Source organism: Rhinolophus sinicus, linkage group LG04, assembly GCF_036562045.2.
Source record: "Rhinolophus sinicus isolate RSC01 linkage group LG04, ASM3656204v1, whole genome shotgun sequence".
Classification (NCBI taxonomy): domain Eukaryota; kingdom Metazoa; phylum Chordata; class Mammalia; order Chiroptera; family Rhinolophidae; genus Rhinolophus; species Rhinolophus sinicus.
Window position 1 is genome coordinate 71,137,542 of NC_133754.1, and position 23,350 is coordinate 71,160,891.

The 23,350-nt window shown below is 31.7% G+C and overlaps 1 protein-coding gene across 3 annotated transcripts in view; it reads right to left on the reverse strand.

Moving 5' to 3' along the window:
• The window catches only part of MSR1 (macrophage scavenger receptor 1), a 69,880-nt gene that overhangs the window by 41,911 nt on the left and 4,619 nt on the right, over nucleotides 1-23,350 (reverse strand). For all 3 annotated transcript variants that reach the window (XM_019738014.2, XM_019738016.2, XM_019738015.2), the window contains exons 2-5: nucleotides 18,230-18,336; nucleotides 15,644-15,757; nucleotides 9,650-10,059; nucleotides 4,990-5,176 (exon numbers count right to left, since the gene is read on the reverse strand). In XM_019738014.2, the coding sequence (XP_019593573.1) occupies nucleotides 4,990-5,176; nucleotides 9,650-10,059; nucleotides 15,644-15,757; nucleotides 18,230-18,332 (814 nt within the window). In that variant the 5' untranslated portion in view covers nucleotides 18,333-18,336. The remainder of the gene's footprint in view (nucleotides 1-4,989; nucleotides 5,177-9,649; nucleotides 10,060-15,643; nucleotides 15,758-18,229; nucleotides 18,337-23,350) is intronic.

A 23,350-nucleotide genomic window follows, 5' to 3' on the forward strand; every position in this document is an offset into this window, starting at 1 on the left:
CAGACTATCAGACATTAAGTAATTAAACAGCAAATTTGCTATCGCTTAATGTCGGTGACATATATTTAGCTGTTACACAAGAAATGCCACGGTTCTATATCAGTGGGAATCTGTATGCATCTCTTATTCCATGCAGAATGTAGTTCTTCCCAACAAAGGGAGTTTAACTTCCACAACCATGAACACAGCAGCAGTTCATTCTCTACACAGTGGTGAAAGAGGGTGCAAGCAGGACAGAGGAACTCAATTTGCAACCTGAATTTTGCTGAGGAAATTGAAGGGAAGAAAATTCACAGTACCCAAAAATGGTGTTTTGTTAAAATATAGACCAGCGAAGACTTTGATTTAGTAATTAGGACTCTAAAGCAAGACAGACATTCCAGAAAACCTAGAATGTGTGAGACAAGAAACAAGGGACACACTGACTAGATCTAGGCTCCTAGCATTTGAGATCAAGAGTTTTCACCACGTCTTTAGTAAGTAAAAAACAAAACTCTTTCATAATCACTAACTAGTCTTTTAGTTATTTGGCATGTAAGCATGTATAGTAACTGTATACAGCTCTAATGTTGGAGCATTAGTTCAATCATAACAAATACATCTGTGATTTTATAAAATTCTGAGTTTAAAAATCCCCCTCTATTTTTATATAAAAAAATACTGAGACCAGGTATCTGAATCCCAGAGTCAGAAAATGAGGTAAAGTTTTTCCTTAAAGAGTTCTAACTAGATGTGTTGGATGTTACATTTTCATCATTATTTTATTCTTCATCTAACATTAATCTCAGCTATTACGTTATATTTTATTTTTATTCACTGTTATATCTCTCTTACTGCCTATAGCAAAATGTGGGAAGTATCTCAATACGTGTTTTTAGTGTCTTTTAGATATTTTGACAGGGGATGGAAGTATACAGATCAGAAACCACTCTTCTATTAGTTTCTTGCCTAGAACGTTTGAGAACATTGTAAACAGTGTTATCACGCTACCTTCCAAAACTGCTTCCTCTCCATCCCTACTGTAGCTCATATGCTCATCATCTTGCAATTGAATGATTCTAGAGTTTTCTTCTTTTTTTTTTAATCTGGTCTGAAAGTATTTTGTCTATTCCACTCTCAGATTTCCTTCAGTGTGTGTGTGTGTGTATATATATATATATGTATATATATATATATATATATATATATATACACACATATATATACATATATATGCATATATATACATATATGCATATATATATATATATATATATATATATATATATATATATATACACACACATATCCATCAACTGTAAAGAAATGTAGCAATCTATTCTGCTATGCTATGGAAAAAAGAAGGACGAACTTTAAGTCAGGACACTTAGAGTCTATTGTAGTCACCTTCTTTGTTCCAAGTTATGATTTAGCCTCTCAAAATATTGCTCCATAACCACATTAATAACCACCTCTGTGCATCAATAAATGCACCTACTGCTACCTGTCAGCTCCGTTGCTAACATACGTATGTCAAAAGAAACTAGATTAACATTGGCCAAAATGTATGATTTGCTCTAGTTCAAGAAGCCATATGAATTCATACTATTTTCCCTTCAACTTTAATAACTTCAAACTGCAAAGTTACAGGAATAATTCATTTGATGCTATAGCAAAAATTTTCCATGAACAACTCCCTCTATAAAACACACATACAAAATCCACTATTTAGTTCTCGCCCCATGATTTTTAAAAAATATTTCTACATAGCCCCAAGAAATACAATGATTTAGAATACTTAGTAATCATAAATATCATAGATCAAAATTATCCAGTTTACTGGAAAAGCAAACCCAGGCATATTATATTATTTAAAATCTTGAGATAACATAGAACTAATAATATCTGCTTAATTTTACAGGGCTATGCTCAATGTCTTATTTATTATGATCATATATATATATATATATATATATATGATATATTTTTTTTTCACTTTTTTCTCAATTTTGCCTCATATATAGATCCTTAAAAAACCTGCCAAATCTTCTAGGGTATTTATGCTTAAATCTGCTCCTTTTTTTTTCTTTCTTTTTCTTCCAGTTTCCATGCTCACTGACTTAGATAAATTTAATCTGGCAGATGCCTTAAAGATTGCTTAGTAAAGCATACTTATAGAGGGTCAGAGACAATGGGTGAAAGCAGACCTAGAACTCTTCTTTCCTCACATCCTAGGCTATACTATTCCAAACTTAATTGACTTTATTTTTGGCATCTGTTCTTCCATTATTCCTGAGATGAGTTCTTCCTTTATAGTGGTTAAAAACACAATCTATTTTTTAATCCCAATAATTAAGCACAGAAATCTTCAAATGCAAATTCCATCAATCATTTATTCTTTTTCTTTACCACAGAAATTAACATATCTTTTTTTTTTTTGGTGCTTTCAGATACTAGAAAAAATATTAAAAATTTCCCAAATAAACATGTTATCTCTTATCACCGCTGAGCCATATTATATTTTATATCCCTTAACTTCCTTCCTCAATGTTCACCAACTTTGTTTCTTTAAATCATGTTATCCCCCACTCCCCACCAAATTCTACGTCACCACTTCACAATTTAGTCCTCTAGAGTAATTATTATAATTACTTGAGAACTGTATTAAAATAGCTTTATCTGTTTTATCTTCATAATTATTTAACAAGTGTTAATATAAATACAAGGAACACAAAGTAATGATCCTGATTCTACAACCCACAAATGATAAAGCACTCATTAATTTATACAATATTTCTCAGTTGGGTTATAGTTTAATAAACAATTATTAAAATGGATTGAATGGGGGTGGGGTGCTCAAGAATCAAGGGTTTGGTTTTGGATTTGTAAAGTTTTGGATATTTATTTGAAATACAAAGTGGAGTTGTCTAACTGTTGGAGGGAAAACTGGTTAATTCAATGTTTCTTTATCATCTGTTTTACTGTAATGATTAAAGAATACATGCAATGTGTTCTATATAAGTAAACTATAAGACATAATAATAAAGAGAATACCCCTGAAACATTGCAACCCAAAAAATAGGTATATACCTAGGTGCTCCCAGATTTCATTCATCTACTTCCTTTTCAGAGATAAATATTAATCTGAATTTTGTGCTTCTTATTTTCCTGCATTTTAAAAACAACCATTTTTACTACATAAGTATGTATCTGTAAACATACATTATTTACTTTTACTAAAATGTGAGCATTAGAAATAAAAATGTGCTATAGATAGTCTTTTGACACTTGTTTTTAATTTTTTGTAAACACTTGAATATTAGATTTCTTCATTATCCTAAACTAGTGTTATGTAAAATGAAATCTCATGGATTTCTGTTTCTCTTAATACTAATAAGGTGAAAACATCAAAATATAAAGCAGAGCTTAAGAGACATGGAAGCTAGAATGAGATGACCTAACATGAATTGAATTGGTTATAGAGGAAAAAATAAAGAGAATTATGAAGAAGAGATATTCAAAGAGATTGAAGCATTCCCAAATTTATGATAGATCCACAAGTATAATTGGATTTAGAAAGTAAACCAAACGCCAAATGGATGAATTGTCAATATACTAACACAGATTTGTGAAAATGCAGGTATTAATGACAAAGAGAATGATAAGCAGTTTGGTAGCAGTCATTTTAAAAGCACAAGGAAAGTAAAAAACCAGAAGAAACTACTGATAGTGATAACCAAAATAACTGTTAACCTGAGAAACATGTATGCATAAAACAACTTTAGAGATTAAAGACAAAATAAAGAAAATTAAATAAAAAAGTCTCTTATCCCAAGTAGACTTTCACTACATGAACTTCCAAAAGCTATACGTCAAGAACAAGGATGATAATCCCAGAAGAGATGCATTTACAAAGGGGAAAAACTGATAAACTCGTGGGCAAGTCTAAATAAATATTATCTGTATAACTAAAAAAAAAATATATTGACTACAGTGTTGGTTAAAAAATTCATAAAATATAAATGAACTGTTCTCAAAAATAACAAGATACCAGGGATGGGGGTCAAGTACCTTTTATATTTAAGGATAAAAGTGAAGATACTGATCAACTTTAAGTACCTTTTATATTTAAGGATAAAAGTGAAGATACTGATCAACTTTAGACTTTAAGATAAATTTTGTGGGCAACCATCAACAAAATAGGAATAGACTGTAAAGTTTCCAAAATCTTTTGTGTACCTTTAGTGGAAAGAAAAATCCAGTGAGAAAAATCTCAATCAGTCCAAAAGCTGACAAGAAAAGAAAGCAAAGGGACATAAAACTGGACAAAAACAGAACATAAAATGAGATGCTAAAAATAAATACAGTGAAAAGAGACAGATTTCATCATCATCATCATCATCATTAAAGTGTTCTTTACAAGAGACAAACCTAAAATAAAGGATACCAAAAGTTTAAAGTAAATATGGAAAATATTTAAAATGTAAATAATTAAAAGCTGGTATGAAAATATTTGATGCACATATTAATTAAAAAACCAGTAAGATGCAATTCACTTTGTTTTACAAACAACTGAAAAAGAAATTGGCAAATTCATTGTTATTTTGGAGAGTTCATAGACTTTCCTAATTAATAATACAATAGAGTAAGAAGCATGAAAGTATCTGGAAGTTGTGAAAAAGAGAATTAACAAGCTTGGTTTAAGGACACATAGACAATTTTGTCTCCTACAGAAATACTGTACTGGTCTTTAGTAATGTGGGATATTTGGAACAATACTAGACCTTAAGAGAGATTTCATTTTTTTTTATCCCTTCCTATTTAAAAGATACCAGGATACTGTTATCTTACCATGTCTTGACATGATCCCAACATTCCTTCCTCTAGATATTTGTAGTAAAAGTAAGCTCAAAAACTATTTTAAACCATAGGATTTTTAAATATTAAATCTCTGCTTATATCAGTACATTTTAATATATCATTTTCCAGAGGAATGTACAGATATTTTACCTTGAATTAAAGTGATATTTTTCAATGTCTGAGAATGTTCCCAATCTTTCAGTCTGAGATCATTAGTGATGTTGTTCAATAATTTCACTTCTCCTTTTATTTCCTGTTCCAAATGCACTTGTTTTTCTTTCGTAGACATAATTTCTGCTGATGCATTGTACACACGCTCCTCTAACTTACTCATCTCCTGTGAAGCATAAGCAAGCATCCGCAATTTTTGTTATACACACAATAATCAAAAATGTAAGTTTAAGAAACCTTGGAAACCGGGTTTAAAAAACATACTATTACGTGACTATTATGAAATAAGAATATTGAAATTAGAGAACTGTTTCAAAGTACAATAATTCTTCCGTTTTGAAGCATTTCCTCTTTTGACAGAATGGCTCAATTTTCACATGCTCTGCCCCAATTACTTTAATATATTTAATATATGCTTCTATTTCCAAATGTATAGATAACAAAATGCTAATAAAAAACAAAAAACAACTTGGGGTATGGTTTTAAATTTATCTGAAGTAAAATTTCTTATACTGTACTTAGAGTAGAACCATAATATTCCAATTCTGTGAATTTGATAGATCCGTATATTAAATTGTTTTATAGTAATAACAAAATTTAATGCCATATTTCCCAGTGGTAACAAAGATTCAGGACAGCTTTTAATATTCAATGAAATCTCAACTAGTATATTAACAATATTTTACTTTCAATTTTTATTGACTCTGTATTTGAGGTTTCATTATTACTTTATGTTTTTAAATACATATATATTTTGTGTGCATTTATATACATGCATGCATATACAGAGAGGGATTGGGAACAAAAGAGATCATACTTGTTTGATCTGGAATATGCCTTTATTTTTTCTCAATAATATATTAAGAATATATTTACTTATTAAATACGTAGAGACTGCCTTATTTTTAATAATTTAGTGGGATTATTTGTATTTTCATAATTTATTTGATTTCTATTGATAGAGTTTTGAGCTGTACATATTTTACAACTTTAAATAATGCTGTAATGAACAGCATTTTATATACGTTTATATATTTATATAAGTACTTCTATAGGACAGCTTCTACCAGTGAATCTGATCAAAGGGACCAACTATTCAAATTTTTGTTCAATACTGCCACACTGCCCTCCAAATATAGGCTACCAGTTTTCAAATCTTACTAATTGTACATTAGTGCCTACTTTATGCACCCAAATACTAGGTACCATTAATATATTTAAGTTTGCAGGGTAAGAGTAGACACATAATAAATTCTTGTTATTTAATTTGCTTTTGTAATTATGATAAGGTTAAGTATCCAATAGTAAAGTTTTTGATATTTTTCTTTATTACTTTTCCTTTCAAGTCCTTTGCCTGGTTTTCCTTTGGGTGTAGGCTTTTCTTTTTCTGATATAACAAACCTTTTCCTCTATTCTGGTAATATTTTCTGTTTCTCTGTTCTACTTTAATCACATGTTCTGCCTTCATGGTATGCTTAATACTTTTCTAAGTACTTCTATGTTTAACTGGTGATAGATTCTCATTTCACATTTGCACATAGAAACAAACCAGTGGTGTATTGTTCCTTAATCCAGGTATGAAAAGAAAACTACACTTTCCTTGACCAAGGACAAGTTGAGATGAGAGACTCAAGACAGTCAGGATATAAAAACCTTTGAAAAGATATAAACATGTATCCAGATTTGCCTCTTCAGTGGCTCTATACTCAAGCAAAGAAGCTTATCATTTTCACTGCTCTTACTGTGCCTTCCCTCACCCCAAATCTCGTTATAGATTAGAATATCTCTACCCTCTATCACCTCTTCTCCTATTTGACATTTTCCTTACAATATGGTATAAAGGTGACTAGTGATCATAGATGTTTGCAGAACATCTCAACATAACAAATTTGCTGAACTTAACTTAGGTGGTTACAAATTGCTGCAGGTATGTCGGGTAGTTCCAGATATCCACAGAACACAGGTCAGGGGACTAGCAGGTGATTTTGCTACTTCAAAACCCAGGAATCACCCGTGTTTTTCTTACCTAAAATTGAGGCTGCCTTTTTATTCCCCTCTTTGAAAACTGCATTTGGTGCTCATATTAGCCATATTTCACTTGAGAGAACTTTTATTGGGAGAAGAAAAAGTACATCTGATTTTTTTTTTCCCCCCTAAATCCATACAGCACACACACACACAATTTCCACATTCTACCACCAGTAGCCCTCCTGGAACCAGGCATTTAATTTTGTGGTCTTACAGTTTTTTCTATGTACAATGAAAATAACACATTTCCATATCTCTCTTTTATTTATTTTTTATCTCTTTTATTTTGTGCCAATTTTTTAAATTAATGTTTTGTCTGATTTTGATAAATATTAAACTAATATTACTTATAAGCCTTTTCCTCAAACATCATTTACTGACTCACACATTCATTTAATTTACATATTCCTATATTTAGCTAAGGATTCAATGATGAATAAAATTCTTTAAGCAATGGGGATGAGCTTTCAAATGTTGTTTGTAGTGAGCCCATGCTTGCACACACACGCACACATATAATACACATGCATACACTAGCACTCATCTAGTTTCTAAATCTCTAAAAGCCACTATTGCTTTTTAAAAAATTAACATTGGAAGTTTCTCCATTCCCTTGTACCTCCATTTCTAATGTTGCCCCCCCCACCCACAAAACACAAGTGCAATCTATCCAAACTCAAACAGTTCGTTGATCACCATATTTTAATTATTTCCATTAATTATCATGTTTCCAATTTGGTTTCAAACCCTCATTTATGTGGATTCATAGATATTTGATAGTCTCTCCTGGATTTGGGGTATTACTAATATCAAATATATCCTTGTTCGTCCATCTTGTGCATCTTCTCTCTTCTCACCCTGTCTCACTGCTCCACTGATTCTGTTTGCACTTATAGTAATATGTATCTGCCTCTTTCCCTCCAACTTAATCAGTTTCTACTCTTATAATTAACATTGTATTTTCCTGTGTTTCCCATATTCCTCAGTTCCTACGAACAGGTTTCTTTTGTTTTGTTTTGTTTTGTTTTGGTGTGTGTGTGTGTGTGTGTGTGTGTGCATTTTCTCTAAGCCCTCCATAGCCTGAGTCCTTGATAGTCCCATAGCATTTGATATGCTTAGATACTTATTAACCATGTGGCAAACACTAACTGTTAGGTTTTGAAAAATTTTACATGGAATAGAAACAGAATATCAAGATTGGTGTTGAAATGAGGTTCAATGGAGTCCTCACATCTAAATAGCAATGTCATCATCTTCTAATACCTTAACACAAGGACCATGTAAACTTCTAAAGTTCTGAGGGATTGCACCTTACAAATAATAAATATGTAGAGTATTCTTTATTAACCTGTTTAGTCTATTGTCTAGTCAATAATTTAGTTAATTTCCATCTGATTTTATAACTTTAGAAGATTCTCTTTGCTTTCTATAAGTGACATCCATTTAAAAAAAAGTCACTATTGTGTGATAGTGTATCTATACAGAAAACAACGTCATTAATTAAGAATGGGTCTATTCAAGTGAAATCTATGACAAAGATGCTAGCGGTAGTTAGCTAATGATGGAAATTTTATAGACTTTACATTAATTAATATCCTAGATGTTAGATATTTAATAATATGAAGATTATTTGTTCACATGCATAGTGAAGTTTTAGTCATATGTTTATTTTTTTATGGAAACGAATTATAGTTACTCAACCAAAAAATACAATTTTGAAATAAGTTACTTTCTTCTTAATTTCTTTCTCATCAATACAAAGTAATCCCGAGGGTTGGCCACAGAACAGTATAGAGCAGAAGTAAGAAAATTTTGATCCATGAGCCAAAGTCTGTTTTTGTAAATAGAGATTTATTGATTCACAGCTACACTCGTTTGTCTACGTATTGTCTATGTCTGCTTTTGCACTACACATGGCAGAGTTGAGAGAATTGAGTAGTTGTGACAGAGACCACAGGGGACCCCAAAGCCTAAAATATTCAGCTGAACCTTTAAAAATAAACTTTTGCTGACAATTGATCTCGAATACGTTTTGCTCTGTTATCTTGTATATCTGATCCTATGATGATAATAGGACATTCTACACATTATTCAAAATTTAATTTTAAAATTACATTTACACATAAAAACTTACGTATATTTCTCGGGAATGACAAAATAAACTATTTTAAAATTTAGATTTTGTAGATTATTTTTTCATGCAAACTTTCCATTCCTTTAATGATAAAAAAAAAGTTTTGGGTGTGTTGTAAAATTTACAAATACAGAATGATCACCTCTCAATATCTGCTAAGATAATCTAAAAATCGGTATTGGTTTAGACAGTCTCAAGAGCTCCTCAACCAGGATTTACAAACTTAAAATACCTTAAGAGACACTACATCAAATGGGAAAAAAAACATCCCCCTCTTACTGGGAATCTGGAGAACGCACTGTGTAAATCCATTTCAAACTTTCTGGTAAGATTACCAGACGAATCAGGGTAGATAGGATGATATTCACACAGGGTTTGCAATGCTTTTTGTTTGTTTGATTTTCCCCCTGATGATCTGAGGATATAGGATCTAAATGAATTCAATGCCAGCATGCGATCCATTACAAAAACTCTTACCTCTTGCTGTTTTAATGTATTGTGTTGGACTTTGTCATTCAGTGTTGCAATGTTGAGCTGCAAAGCAAGCAATGTGGTATTCAGAGTTATTAATGATTTGGAGATTTCATCTATTGTATTTCCATGTTCCTGGAATGATGAAACCAAGGTGCTCAGCTGGAGAAGAACATCATTAAATCTCTGATCAGTCATTACACTGAAATTCTGGAAATGCTGTGAATCTATGAGATCGGCTTGTGTATCTGAAATATACTGGATTCTCTTCTCCATGTTCCTCAGGTTTTCTGTAACAACTTGAAATTTCATTTCTTCTTCACTGCCATTTTCTTTTCTGATGAGACTTTGAGATATGCCATTGGCATAAATTGAACCAACGGTGCAATTCTTCATGTCCCACGTTAGGAATTGAGCTGTACATTTAAGTAAAAACAAGCAGAGTCACAGCCTGTCACCTTAAATGCATACGCCATTCCATTCTGTATCATTCCATTCCATTCCACTTTAACATTTGGAATGCTATTCTATATCAGGTATTTATTTTAAATATACAATATATGAACCACAGTAGGCATATTGCTGAAAAGGTCACATTTCCTCTTCCCACTTTACATTAGAATTTATTCCAGAATTAAGTCATTCTTTCTGATTTGCTGTCTATATAAATCTTCTGGGCCATTGCATTTGGCTTTCCCACTAAGAGAAATTCTAGATTATAAAGTGCATTGTATCCTATCGCTCCGGTCTACTGTTAGGATAAAAAGAGAGAATGCTTAACACAGTGTCTGAAGTTAGCATGTTGAATATGCTAGCTATTATCAAGATAAATGATGATAATGACAAAAAATATGTAGTAAAAGTGGAAGTATTAGTGTTACCCACTGTATGAATGCATTGTTGGGTCATCTTCCTCATCCTATACTAAGCTGGCAGAGAACTGTCGTTTTCAGTTTGCACAGGCCTAATTTGTAGTTGCTGGAGCAAAAATTTGGGCAAATAATTTTTACCTTAAAACTATTGTTTTTATAAGATTCCTCTTTGCCTAATATAAAATATATATTCATAGCAGAAAATTCAGAAAATGCGGATAATAAGGAAACATAATTTACCATTAATCTCTTCATCCTGAGTTATGAGTTAAAGACTAACATTTTGGGACATATATATATATATATCATATCATATATATATCATATCATATATATATATATATGATCTGGCTCTGTTTGCACTGCCATATTATTATTACAAAAGCAAGATTATATTTTACGTACTATCTGGAAACTATTTTTTAATTAATACTATATCATAAAGACTTTTGTATATTATTTAGTATTGTTTTACAAAACTAATTTTAATAACTACATGTATTCTATGTATGAACCTACCAGATTTATTTAACAATACCTCTACACAGAGATTGCTTCTGTTTTCACTAATATATTCAATGTATTGATAAACAACCTTGTGAGTAATTATTTCCTGAAGAAAAAAATTCTGTTAAATGGTATTTTGGGAGATATACAGAATGGATGACATATATATATATATATATATATATATATATATATATATATATATATATATATATATAAACATAGGTCCTCTAAACAAGCTAATTATCCTTCTGAAAGCATCTAGAGCAATTAAAAAAAATGTTAACATTAACTTTGCAGATAAAAATAGTACAAAATTATACACAACGAAAAAAATATTAAACACTACTTTACCACTAACCAGTGATGGTTAAAATTTTGTTGTCTTTCCATATTTCTCTATATGTTTATCTCTATTATTTATACTTTTAGCTACATATATATCAGTCTCATTCATATTAGTTTGAATGTATAAGATTTTCCACATTTGATCACTATTAAGCAATAAAAATAACTTCATACCATTAAAAATATATCTATGTAATCAGCTAAACCTGATCTGTTAGTTTTCTGAGTAAAGGTGATATGGCAATAGTACCAGCTTTATAGGTTTTGAGAATTAAATGACATAACACATGAAAAACATTTAGTTTCCGCTCTTAGGTCAAGGTACCTATTACATAAATGAGACATTGTTTTCTACACAGGATCAAGTTGCCTGATTCTGGAATCTAGCTCTACTCCTCACTATTAGCTGGATCCCTGGGCAAGTTATTTATCTTCTCCTTGCTTAGGTTTTCTCAAAGATGTAAAAGTAGTAACTACCTTAGGGGTGGTACTGAGGATGAATGCGATAAGGCATGTAAATCCCATAGCTCACAGATGGCACAAACTCCATTCATATTTAAGTGCCTTATCCGTGAAAGATATTATCTTGTTATAGAGAAAACTATTTTTACCACCTTTGCTTAAAGAAACTGTTGATGATGGCTGTTATTATAGACATTATTATATAAAGAATTAGTATTTAAAGATATATGCAATTAAATCTCAATTTAAAAATAAATTATATTTTCCTAGTTATAATCTCTTTAAAATTAGCTTATTTAAATTAACAAAATATGTGTGACTGAATTTTGATATGATCCACAACAGAGGCCATATTCACTGTGTACTATTTTATACTTCTTAATTTATAAATAAATTGGACAAAAAAGCATATTTCTTAGTTGGATCTCATCACATTTATTAAATTGTGAGGAGCAAATTTTGGATTAACAACTTTATTCATGCATTCTTTGATTCTATTATTTATTTATTAAGCACTTACTATGTACAAAGCACTGTTTGTGCAACTCTAGAAATACAAGACCAATTGAAAATGCATTTTGACTTTAACTGTCTAACCCAAACTATCAATTCTTATAAAATTATCTCAGAGTTGTTCTTAATTTTTTTTTTCCTTTTATGATGATTATCGCTATTTCTATTTAGCAGTTAAGAATCCAGGTTCTGGATTAGAATGGCCTGGATTAGCAATTCTTACTCTTTCCTGTATAAACTGTGACCTTGGACAAGCTAATCTGTCTGTTTCTATTTCACTTCTGTATAAATGGGATACTAATAGTGTTTAAATAATTAAATGAACTAATATATGTAAAGTGCTTAGATCACTTCCTGGCACATAATAAGCATTTGACAACTTTCAGCTTTTTTGCTATTCATATTTTGGATTTACTATCTGTTTGCCCAACATTGATAACTAGAGTAAATTAATATTGTGTAATATAAAAAATTGGGAGAAGTTGGGTATTCTGATGAGCTCCATAGTCTCTGTGCTTTATTTTACTAGGTATACTGATCTAATTGCTCAACCATTTAATTTTACTTTTACTAGAAATAATTTCTATTTTATATGGGTAAAGCAACTCTTTTTCACAGCATAAAATAGAAGACCTGATTTGACAAAATGTCAAAAGGCCAAGGATTTTTTAATTTGACATTAAGTTCAACATGAATTGACAATAAACGCTACATTTTACTTATAGATTTAAAAACACCACATTGCATGTTTTCCCAAATTCTGAATGAAAATTTACTTCTGTTAAAAATGTTTAACTCTGTATCATAAATCTAGGTAAAGAATGCCAGCGTTCATATTTCCAAATGTTCATTTTGTTCATTATTATTTGAGAGATAATGGCATATTTTTTTTCTATTTAATATTTGTAAGAAGACAAGCTTTTATGGCCTGTGCAAAGACCTAAGGAGTTATATCTGATTCTATCGATCACATTTATTCTTTCATGTAGTTACTATCTTTTAGTATCTTCTCCTACCAAAATTTTATATTATTTTGGAGCTAAAGACTCTTAAGTATTTCAGTAACAGTTTATGTAAATTAATACTAGATCATACTTTATTGTCCGGAGTCATTATTTTGTTGTTATCTATGACAGTGATCCAGCAGCTTTTTTTTAACAAAGGTCTTATATAGAGCAGATTTTATAATTAAGAAATATCTTTCAATGCATGACACTTTAAGTAGAGTTGTTATGTGCAATATTTGACTTCACCCATTAATTCATATTTGCCAAAACAGAGTGATTACTCTCATTTAGGGATTATATTTCTGTCTATAGTTTAATAGAGATATGTATTGGCTTTTAGTTCCTTTTTGGAAAAATATTCTGATTTACAACTTAATTAAAGTTACAAATGGATTGTCAATTGTTCATTATTCAAATATGATAGGTAAGAGCTACTCCAAATTCTGGTGAATTTGGGTGCGAATATGAACTTGTAAGATTTGCACATTTTTAACTTCTTGTCAGTCTTAATAGATATCTGTTGTTTTAGGAAACGAAACCTTTTCAGATCAATCATTGTCAAGCCTTGAACAAATGTGTTGACTTGATCGAAATTTTCTGATAGCTCAGAGATTTTAAACTTAGATCCCTCAATTATTTTCTGACTTCAGTCCACATTCTGCATGGGCCTATTAGAAAGAAGTTGTACTCCGTTGGATTTGCTCTGCAGGCCATGGTTTGTATAAAGGTTATGAAATTTACCCAGATTTGAACTGGTTTATAGCTAATAATCCCAAACAATAAAGCATCTTCCAGTTTTGCATTTCAAACTATAAATAAGCATATACATAAACAACATACAGATAATCTCAGTTCATCAGGAAGTTAGTTTCATGACAGACACATCAGGTTCTTTTACTGAGATGGCTGTTATTGATTGATTGGTTTTGTTAGTTGTGGTTAGATTTTGTTTTTTGTTTGTTTATAATGGCCAAAGTAAGATTTAATATTTGTTTGTGTAAAATATTTTCCTGGCTAAAATTATGGCAAGTCTGTTTTGTTTCTTTTTCATTGGTCAACTATATTTTGTTTTAAAAACCAGTTACACTGGGAGATAGTAGACGTTAGAATTTAGGAGTCAAGGGTTATTACTGATCAGTCCTAGTTTCCTTTTGTGGATAATGAGGACAAGTATGTCTGCTCAGTGATAATTGTAAAGGTGTATAAGGTAATCTATGGAAAATCTATAGCTCACTGCCTAAACATAGTAAATGCTCAAAAATGTTATTAATAGTTATTGTTACAATTATTGTTGTTGTTTTATTATCATTTCTTTCTTAAGAGAATTTCGCTCTGTTTTGGAATATTCCTGTAGGTTTCCTCTTAGCAGTGGATGTGTGACTTTGTATTTAGAACCATTTGCTTGTTAAGGTGATTAGTATGCACATAAAAATGTATCTTATTCCCAGCCTACCTCTTGTTAGATCATATGTCCAGATATTTTGCCAGGCATAGAGAAGAAGAGAGCAACAAGATATATAAATTCAAACAAATCAAATCCATCAAAAAATGCCACTGCAGGCAAAAATCTTTATAGATTTGACTGAGTTACATGCAAGCCACTCCTGTGGAAACTCTCAAATCTATCCCAAGTTCAAGTCAGACTCTCCACAGAAATATATACCTGGAAAACATCATGTTGAGCCCAAGTAAAGTATTTGAATTCCTTTTTTTTTTTTTTTTTGAGGAGATGCTATCAGGTTATTTTTAGAAATGTTTTAAATATGGTTTTATTAAACATGTGGCCATATAAACTAAAGATATTACTGAAGTGAAGGCCATTACTTTACAAGTCCTCCTCCTTTTGAAGGCTTACAGGAATGTTTCTTTCTGCTTTTAATACTAGGAGTAGAAGAGCTTTACCTGAACAACTGACTTGTTTTCATATTTTAGGCATTGTTAATGTAAATGACTATGTTTATATGTTTACATTGGCAACAAAGAATACCACTACTAGATATCTATAGGACTTCAGAGGATAATATATTTTCAAAATGGTCTACTCTTTCCATCTTACCTCACATATCTATATTTTATCTTAATTTTGTATTTTATTTCTTTTTTTCCCTCTTTTTCACTTAATACCTTTGAAGAATACATCTTTTTCACTTAGTAAATTTGAGGAGCATTTTGTGATATGAAGTTTCCCTTATTGAAGCTCCCATATACAAAAACTGAATGTTTCTTTTTGCTTCTGCAATAACCTATTAACAGGATAAATTCCTGGGTTTCAGGACTCTGGAATACTGTACCTGTCACTATTCCAATGATTGGTATGAGAATTATAAACACAAGTAGATAAAGGGCAATCAGTGCAGCTTTGAAGGACTTCAGTTTCTCTTGAAGGGTGGGGCCATTTTTAGGATCTAAGAAAACAAAAACCCAAACTACTGTTAGAAAACTTCATCTTCTTACTTAGTTAAAAATTTTGTACTTTCCAATTATGCCATTACTACCAAGGCTATTGGAATAAAAAGGGAAAACATAGGTATTTGTTTATTCAATAGGAAGCCAAATGGACAATCACAGGGAAAACACAGGCATCAATATGGACATCTGCTTTACTTACCATTAACTAAGCATCCATGAAAAAGTGACTATCTTCTACAAGTTGTACTTATCTCATTTCAGAGGATTATTTGGTAAATTTTAACATTTATGCCAACATATGCAAATATAAATTTTATTTTTCTGTTTCATATAGTAATATACTCTGGGTGAAAATAAAATTCCTCAAGTAACTATAAAATGAATGAATTTTTTTTCTGATTTTAAGTCAGATAACAGAAACATTTATTTTCAATGATAATTATGTATTTTTTTCCAATTCCATCTCAATAACTTTATATTTTGACACCTTTTATGATTAGAATACAATGTAAAAAAAGAAATAAGTAAAATTATTCACATTTTGACTAAACTTTGGAATGGATCAATGAAGTCCATCTTCTGGATATTTCAGAACATATTAACATTTCAGTATTATCCATTTATAATAAACAGTGATTCATGTAATAGATGCTAATTGTAGAAAAGATAACTCTATGAAGAGAGAATTTCAACAGAAGAGGAAGATATTTCTGACTAGGTAAATAAAATATCTATTACATTTTTTAGCCTCCTATGGCCATTGTTCTTATCGCTCAGTAAAAAAGAAGTAAATTATGTTTTCAGGTTATAAACTCCTAAATTTAAAACAAAAGTTCAGACATCATTCAGTAATGTTCTATGAAGTTATGAAAGGCAGAAAGAAAAGTAAGAAGTAAAAGAAAATAAAGGAAAGGGAAAAACATGGAAAGTTCTAAGGAAAAAGAAAATGAACAACCCACAGCATAAGCAAGATGGGATATTTTATCTGCCAGGTTAACTAAGCTTCAAACCCAGGAGGCATTTTCTCCCTTATCTCTAATTTACAATCATAAGTTCAATGTATGCTGACTTTTAAATAGCTCTCAAAGTTTTTGTTTTGTTTTGTTTCCCTTTTTTTTGTGTTCCTAATTCCTATGTCCTCCTTCCTCAATCTCTCAACATCTCCACCTTTAAAAGCTTTTACCATTATCTTTTCCCCTTCTGTCTCATTGGTATTACATCCTCCCATTCATCCTTAGCACAGTGCACAGGGTCCATCACGCCTTGGGGTTGTGCTCTGTATTTCAGGTTTGTCTATGTAAGAATTGATATAAGATCCTGTAACTTTGCATTTGTTGCTTCCTCTGACTGAAATATGTCTATGGCTCTTCTCCCCCTAACCCTACACCCCTGGTGAAATATATTTAAGGTTTAGCAGAACTAAGACACCTCTGTCCTGATACCCTAAATAAACCTGTCCAGATATAACCAAATACTACTTCTTTTGAGGTCTTGTAGTAACCTGTACAAATGTCTGTTTCAGCACTGTTATGTACTCAATTGTGCTTCTCAAAAATATATTTTTGAAACCTTAACACCGGATATCTGTGAATGTGACCGTATTTGAAAATAGGATCTTTGCAGGTATAATCAAGTTAGGGTGAGGTCATACTGGATTAGGGTGGGCCCTAATCAAATGATTAATATCCTTCTGAGAAGAGGACATGGAGATACCAGAGAAGAAGACCATGTGAAGATGGAGGCAGAGAAACCTTAACACTGGATATCTGTGAATGTGACCGTATTTGAAAATAGGATCTTTGCAGGTATAATCAAGTTAGGGTGAGGTCATACTGGATTAGGATGGGCCCTAATCAAATGATTAATATCCTTATGAGACGAGGACATGGAGACACCAGAGAAGAAGACCATGTGAAGATGGAGGCAGAGATCGCAGTGATGCAGTGACCAGCCAAGGAGCAGTCTTAAGGATTATCAGGAGCTACTAGAAACTAGAAAGAGGCAAGAAAGGATTCTTCTCTAGAGCCTTCAAAGGGAGCAGGGCCTTGCTGACACCTTGACTTCAGACTTCCAGCCTTCAGAACTGTGAGAGAATCAATGTCACTTGTTTTAAGCTACCAGTTTGGGTAATTTGTTACAGTTGCCCTAGGAAACTAATATAAGCACCTTCCACCCACGATTTTTTAAATATTAGTTCAGGATACTAGGATCTGTCATTTCCAGGACCTATTACAGTGGCTGGGAAATCAGAGAACTCAATCAGTACTGTGGATTAATTTAATCTATTGTAATGCTGCCTTACTTTAATTTAAATTTATTTTGTATTCTCTCTCAAGAGAGGGAAAGACCTATTTATCCAATGAGTATTATTTTAACATTCATACACATTTAAGTCCCAAGGCTATAATTTTACATAGTGTCAATAATGCTAAGAACAACCTCCCCATGAACCCCACCCTTCTACTTACTAAGAGGTAGCAAAGCTGTCATTGAGCGAGCATCAAACTTCACAGATTCTGAAAAGTTATCAGCGTCCTCCTCTTGGTCAGGAAAGGTATCCCACCGTTCCATACTTCTATCAAACACATGGAAAAATACACTACACATATAATGGCTAGGACATTTTAGCATAATATTCAAACTGAATTTTAGGGTTAAAATTCAATTTTAGCAAGGAAACACATATAATTAATTAGCTACATTTACATATCTGCCATATATATCAATATATTATACCTACTCATAAATTTTAATTTGAACAGTAAAAGACAGACTTACATAGAACCTATTCGTGTGTCTATGTACAAATGTTTGTAGGTGTGTGTTTTCTGAGAGTGAGAGGTAGCTTTTATTTCTCAGCTAAAAACACATATATTTCCCAAGTGACAAAAAACAACTATTTAGCTGAAAATAAAAAAATAATAATTTCCCTTAGAACCAATATTTGTGCAAAATTTGAAGCAAATATTTCCTGTGATCTTTTATCAGAGCTTCATGAGTCAGTTTTTCTTTTGCCAAGGCATCTGTTTATCACTTCGAAAACATAAAATCTAGTCACTAGACTAGAAATCACAAGAAAAACTTAGCTTATTATCTTGTTTTCCTTGTATCCCCCCACCCACCCCTGCCAGGGCTGCTCATTATACATTGGCAGCATCACAAATATGTCCTTATATCTTTTTAAGCACAATCCATACTATGATACAATCTATGCCTATGTCTCTTTAAGATACATCAGAATCATTTGAGCCTTGATTAAAATCAGATTGAGGGACCTCACCCACAGAGTTTCTGATGTTTAGGATGGGGGTGGAGGTCAAGAATTTGCAGTTCCAACAAGTTCTCTAGTGATGTTGCTTCTTCCAGTCTGAGGACCACATTTTAAGAACATTTTCCGTGAAAAGAAATTATATGACTTTTCTTGGAAAGAGTTTGGTTCATTTGATTGATAAATTTAGAATAAAGCCAACACCTTCTGATTATTTCTTATTTTCTTTAATGCTGAGTTATGGATTTAGCACAGCCAAAGTTTAATTGAGTGCACTGGCAGCTCCAGGACACCAAATTCATATCTCGTCCAGGAAATGAAGGACAACCATTCACATGCAAACATTCATCCTGCTTTGGGGAGAAGTATTGACAAGGAAGGATGTGACTCAACTTCTGTCAATATAATTTTTTAAATGTTACCGAGGAGATTCTTTATTTTGAGTTTGCAATGACAATCTTTGTTCATGCATCATCCTATGAATTGATCTTAGTTTCCATAAATCTTGTTGATTTTACCCAGGAGTGTGTTCTCAAATGATTGGCTGCTGCGGAGGAAAGGAGTGTAGGAGGAAGCTATAGGACTTATGTCCTCTTCTATTAGGCAGAGGCAAAGTAAAATAAATAAATAATTACCTGGGAAAATTGACCATTATAGGAAACCAAATTGGATAATTCAGATCTAGTCTCTCCTAACATTTTCTCTTTTCTAATTCATTCTATTATTTGAAATGAATGATAGTTTTACTTGCCAAACAAAACAAATGTACAAACAAATAATTTTAAAAACTGAGATAACAATAAAGCTGAGCTAAAGTAATTTTTAAAACTATTGTTCAAAGCAATGGGGATTATATGGTAAAGCTTTTTTAATTTTGAAGTCAGCTTATAAAGGATGGGCTCACAAAGTATGCATTTAGATACACCTGCTATGTAACTAGAAATTTCTTTTCAGGCTGCTTACTGACCCATCCTCAATGTGTTTGACTATGGCTTTAGTCCTAATATTTGAGTTATTATTTCTCCATTTTTATTTAAAAAGAAAGGAAACATCTCTTCTATTGTTCAATCTTCTAGAGTGGTAATATTTTCGTAAAAGAGATAAAACCTTTTGAATCTGATAAATCTCTCTAGACTGTAAGACACAAAACAGAAGAGACTGTGTCTGGTTGTGTTCAATATTTCTTACCAGAGTTTAAAGAAACCTGGAATATAGAATATACTTAAAATAAATATTTGTTGAATGAATGATCTGATTTGTTTTTTGTAAGGTATTAGTCTCATATATTAGTTTTGTTTTTGTTTTTAAAACAAGATAGATATATGGAGAGGGAGGACCAAAAAGACGTTTTTTTCTGATAGAGACCTTCTTGGTAAACATTTTGTACTTAATTCAGGTACTATTTTTCCTGTTCTACCCTTACTCTTTTTATAGCTTCCTTGAACATGAACCAAATCTTAAGGCTAAGTGACTATGTTACACTGTTGAGATACTGCCACTCTAGCCTGTTCCTAATCAGCATGCATTTTCATTTTGTCAGGTCCAACAGCAACTACCGAAGCTATGGCCATATCCTGTTATAGTTCTCAAGGGAACATTACCAACATTTTAGTTGGGGCAAATCTTTTTTTTGTTAAGGACTGCCTTCGTTGTATAGGATGTGTATCACTCCTGGTTGCCACTCACTAAATGTTAATAATGTCTCCTAATCATTATATTATTACATCCCTCTGACAGAAAAATCCAAAAAAATGTCATCCCCACATATTTCCAAACACCCAACCCTCTTTGAGAACCCGTCTTCAACATGCATCCCTAATGTGGATGTAAAGTCAGGAACTCTCTTTCTCTGCAAGATTTGCCTTGAACAATCTGTTAACATGTATTTAATGAAGATTTGTTTTCAAGAAAAAACAATTTTTTTTTTTTTTTATGAGCTTCAGCAACAATAAAAATTCCTCAAATTGTTTTTTGGGATAGCTCTCAAATCACTCCCTATGTGTTTACTATTTGTTTAGCCCTTTAAAAAAACTTTATATCTATATCTATATACATATATAATTTTATATGCATATAAAAATTTATATATGTATGTGTATATATGTATATATGTATATATGTGTGTATATATATATATATGTGTGTGTGTGTATATGTAACAGAACTTTGTTAAAACTTATATGAATGCTTCTTACAGAAAACTTACATATCTTATTTTAAAGAGAAAAAAGAGTGGTAAATCCAGAATGATAATCCAGTGATCTAGTCTCAGCCTCAATAAATCAAAATTAATGTTATTTTTATCCATATACTTGCTCAAAAGCTTCACATGTCCTTTCAAATAAATTTGCAATTTAGAACCCACATGGACTCTTCTGTTTAAAGGAATTTTCTTGGGAGAAAGAAAGAATTCCACTTGTGTTGTTTTTTTTGTTTTGTTTTGTTTTAATGTAGTTCTAGAATGCTAGAATGTCACATCATGAAAAAAAGGAAATAGATGGTAAGTATTCAAATTTTTCAATCAATGACTTTAAAAAAGGAAAACCTATCCCTTCATTTGACCAATCCAAGAAATTTATGTTATGTACCATTTTATCAAGCATTTTGCAATTCAATAAATTGCCAAGATCAATGTGCATAGAATATTCTCAACCACCAAAGGTTTTATGTACTAATACAGAAGACTAAAATGTTTATGTTATTACCAGACAGTACGATATATTTACATACAAAAAACAGACATAGTCCAAAAGGCAGTGATGGACACTTGGGAAAGTGGGTAGTCAAGGTGAGAAAGTGGGTAGTCAGGTTGTCACAGAAAATATGACACATTATCAAAGTTTTAAAAGCTGAGAAGAAATTTAGGATGAGAACATTCCAGGGATGGAACATATGATAAAGGGCATGAAGACATGGAGAACATGGAACTAGGATTAGCATTATGGAAGAAGGAGTTCTGGACAGAGGGCCCAGCAGAGGCCAGAGAGCCATGTAGCTGAAGGCGTCCTACTCATGAGTTTCTTCTTTCACTTTGATTGCATAAATTGATCTTGCTTTTCCAACCTATCCAAAATAGAATATTGAACATGTACCTCTACAGACCACTACATTACACCATACACCAAAATTACCTCAAAATGACTTAAGACTCAAATCTAAGACCTAAACAACATACGTAGGTGGTAAGCTCCTTGACACAGGTCTTGGCAATGATTTTTTGACACCAAAGGCAAAAGGCACAATAGCAAAAATGAACAGTCCAGGTACCTTGAAACATCTATCTGGATTCCTGTTTTATCTTGACTGTTTTAGCTAATAGTGTGATGCAATTTAAACAAATAGGTCCTGGTGAAAATAGTAGGGAACAATCTCAAAAAAACATTTGCTACATTCTTCACTTAGAAACATTTGATGCAGAAGTGCTTTAATACCCAAAATGATTGGGGAATGTGATCTTTAACTTATAGGGATATTCAATTTTTTAAAAAATGAGGAAAATATACCTATACAAATTAAGTAAAAAATTATTCTTTGTTTTGGCAGTAGTGACCTGTTTTATATTACTAGTAATAAAATATTTATTTGTCCATTAAATATTTTTATTATTTCCCTTTCACCTGAAATAGAATTTAAGCTCAAATTTGTTTTTCTTTAGGTCTCTAAGCTTTGATCTATCTTTTTTGGACTTATGAAGATGATAATAAACATTTGCAGATTACTACATTTCAAATTATGGTTTCTTTGTGTAGATTTATTAAAACTTTACAAAAGAAAACACTCTAATGTCTACAAGTGGATTAGCCTAACTGACCCTATACAGGCTGTATAAAACCCCTGACAGGAGTAGGGCTTGGAAGGAAGATGCATACTAAAATCTCTTCAGTGGGATGATGAATGAAAACTATTCCCCTCAGTGTACCATGGGAAGTTTAGTTTGTTTACTGGGGCAGTGTATAACAGAGGTTGGTGAATCATGAGCTGTATGAAATATTGGTATCTTTTTTCCAGAAAAAAAAAATTAAGTTAATATACATGGTGCTGTCATAGGATTACTGGCATTTTCTGTTGTTCCTGTTTTGTGTTCTTAGTTTCCATACCCTTTCTGAGAATCTCATCCTCTTCCACGGCTTGAACTGCATACTGACCAAACCAATATATCTAGCTAAGATCCCATGTCTCGGAAACACTTTTTTTTTTTTTAAATAATACAACTAGCTACAATGGTATATTTTCCACGTCAAACTCTTCCAGGTTTTTCTGATGTTGGCATATCATCCATTTATATCATCTGTTCATTATAATCATTTATTATTTTTTTCTC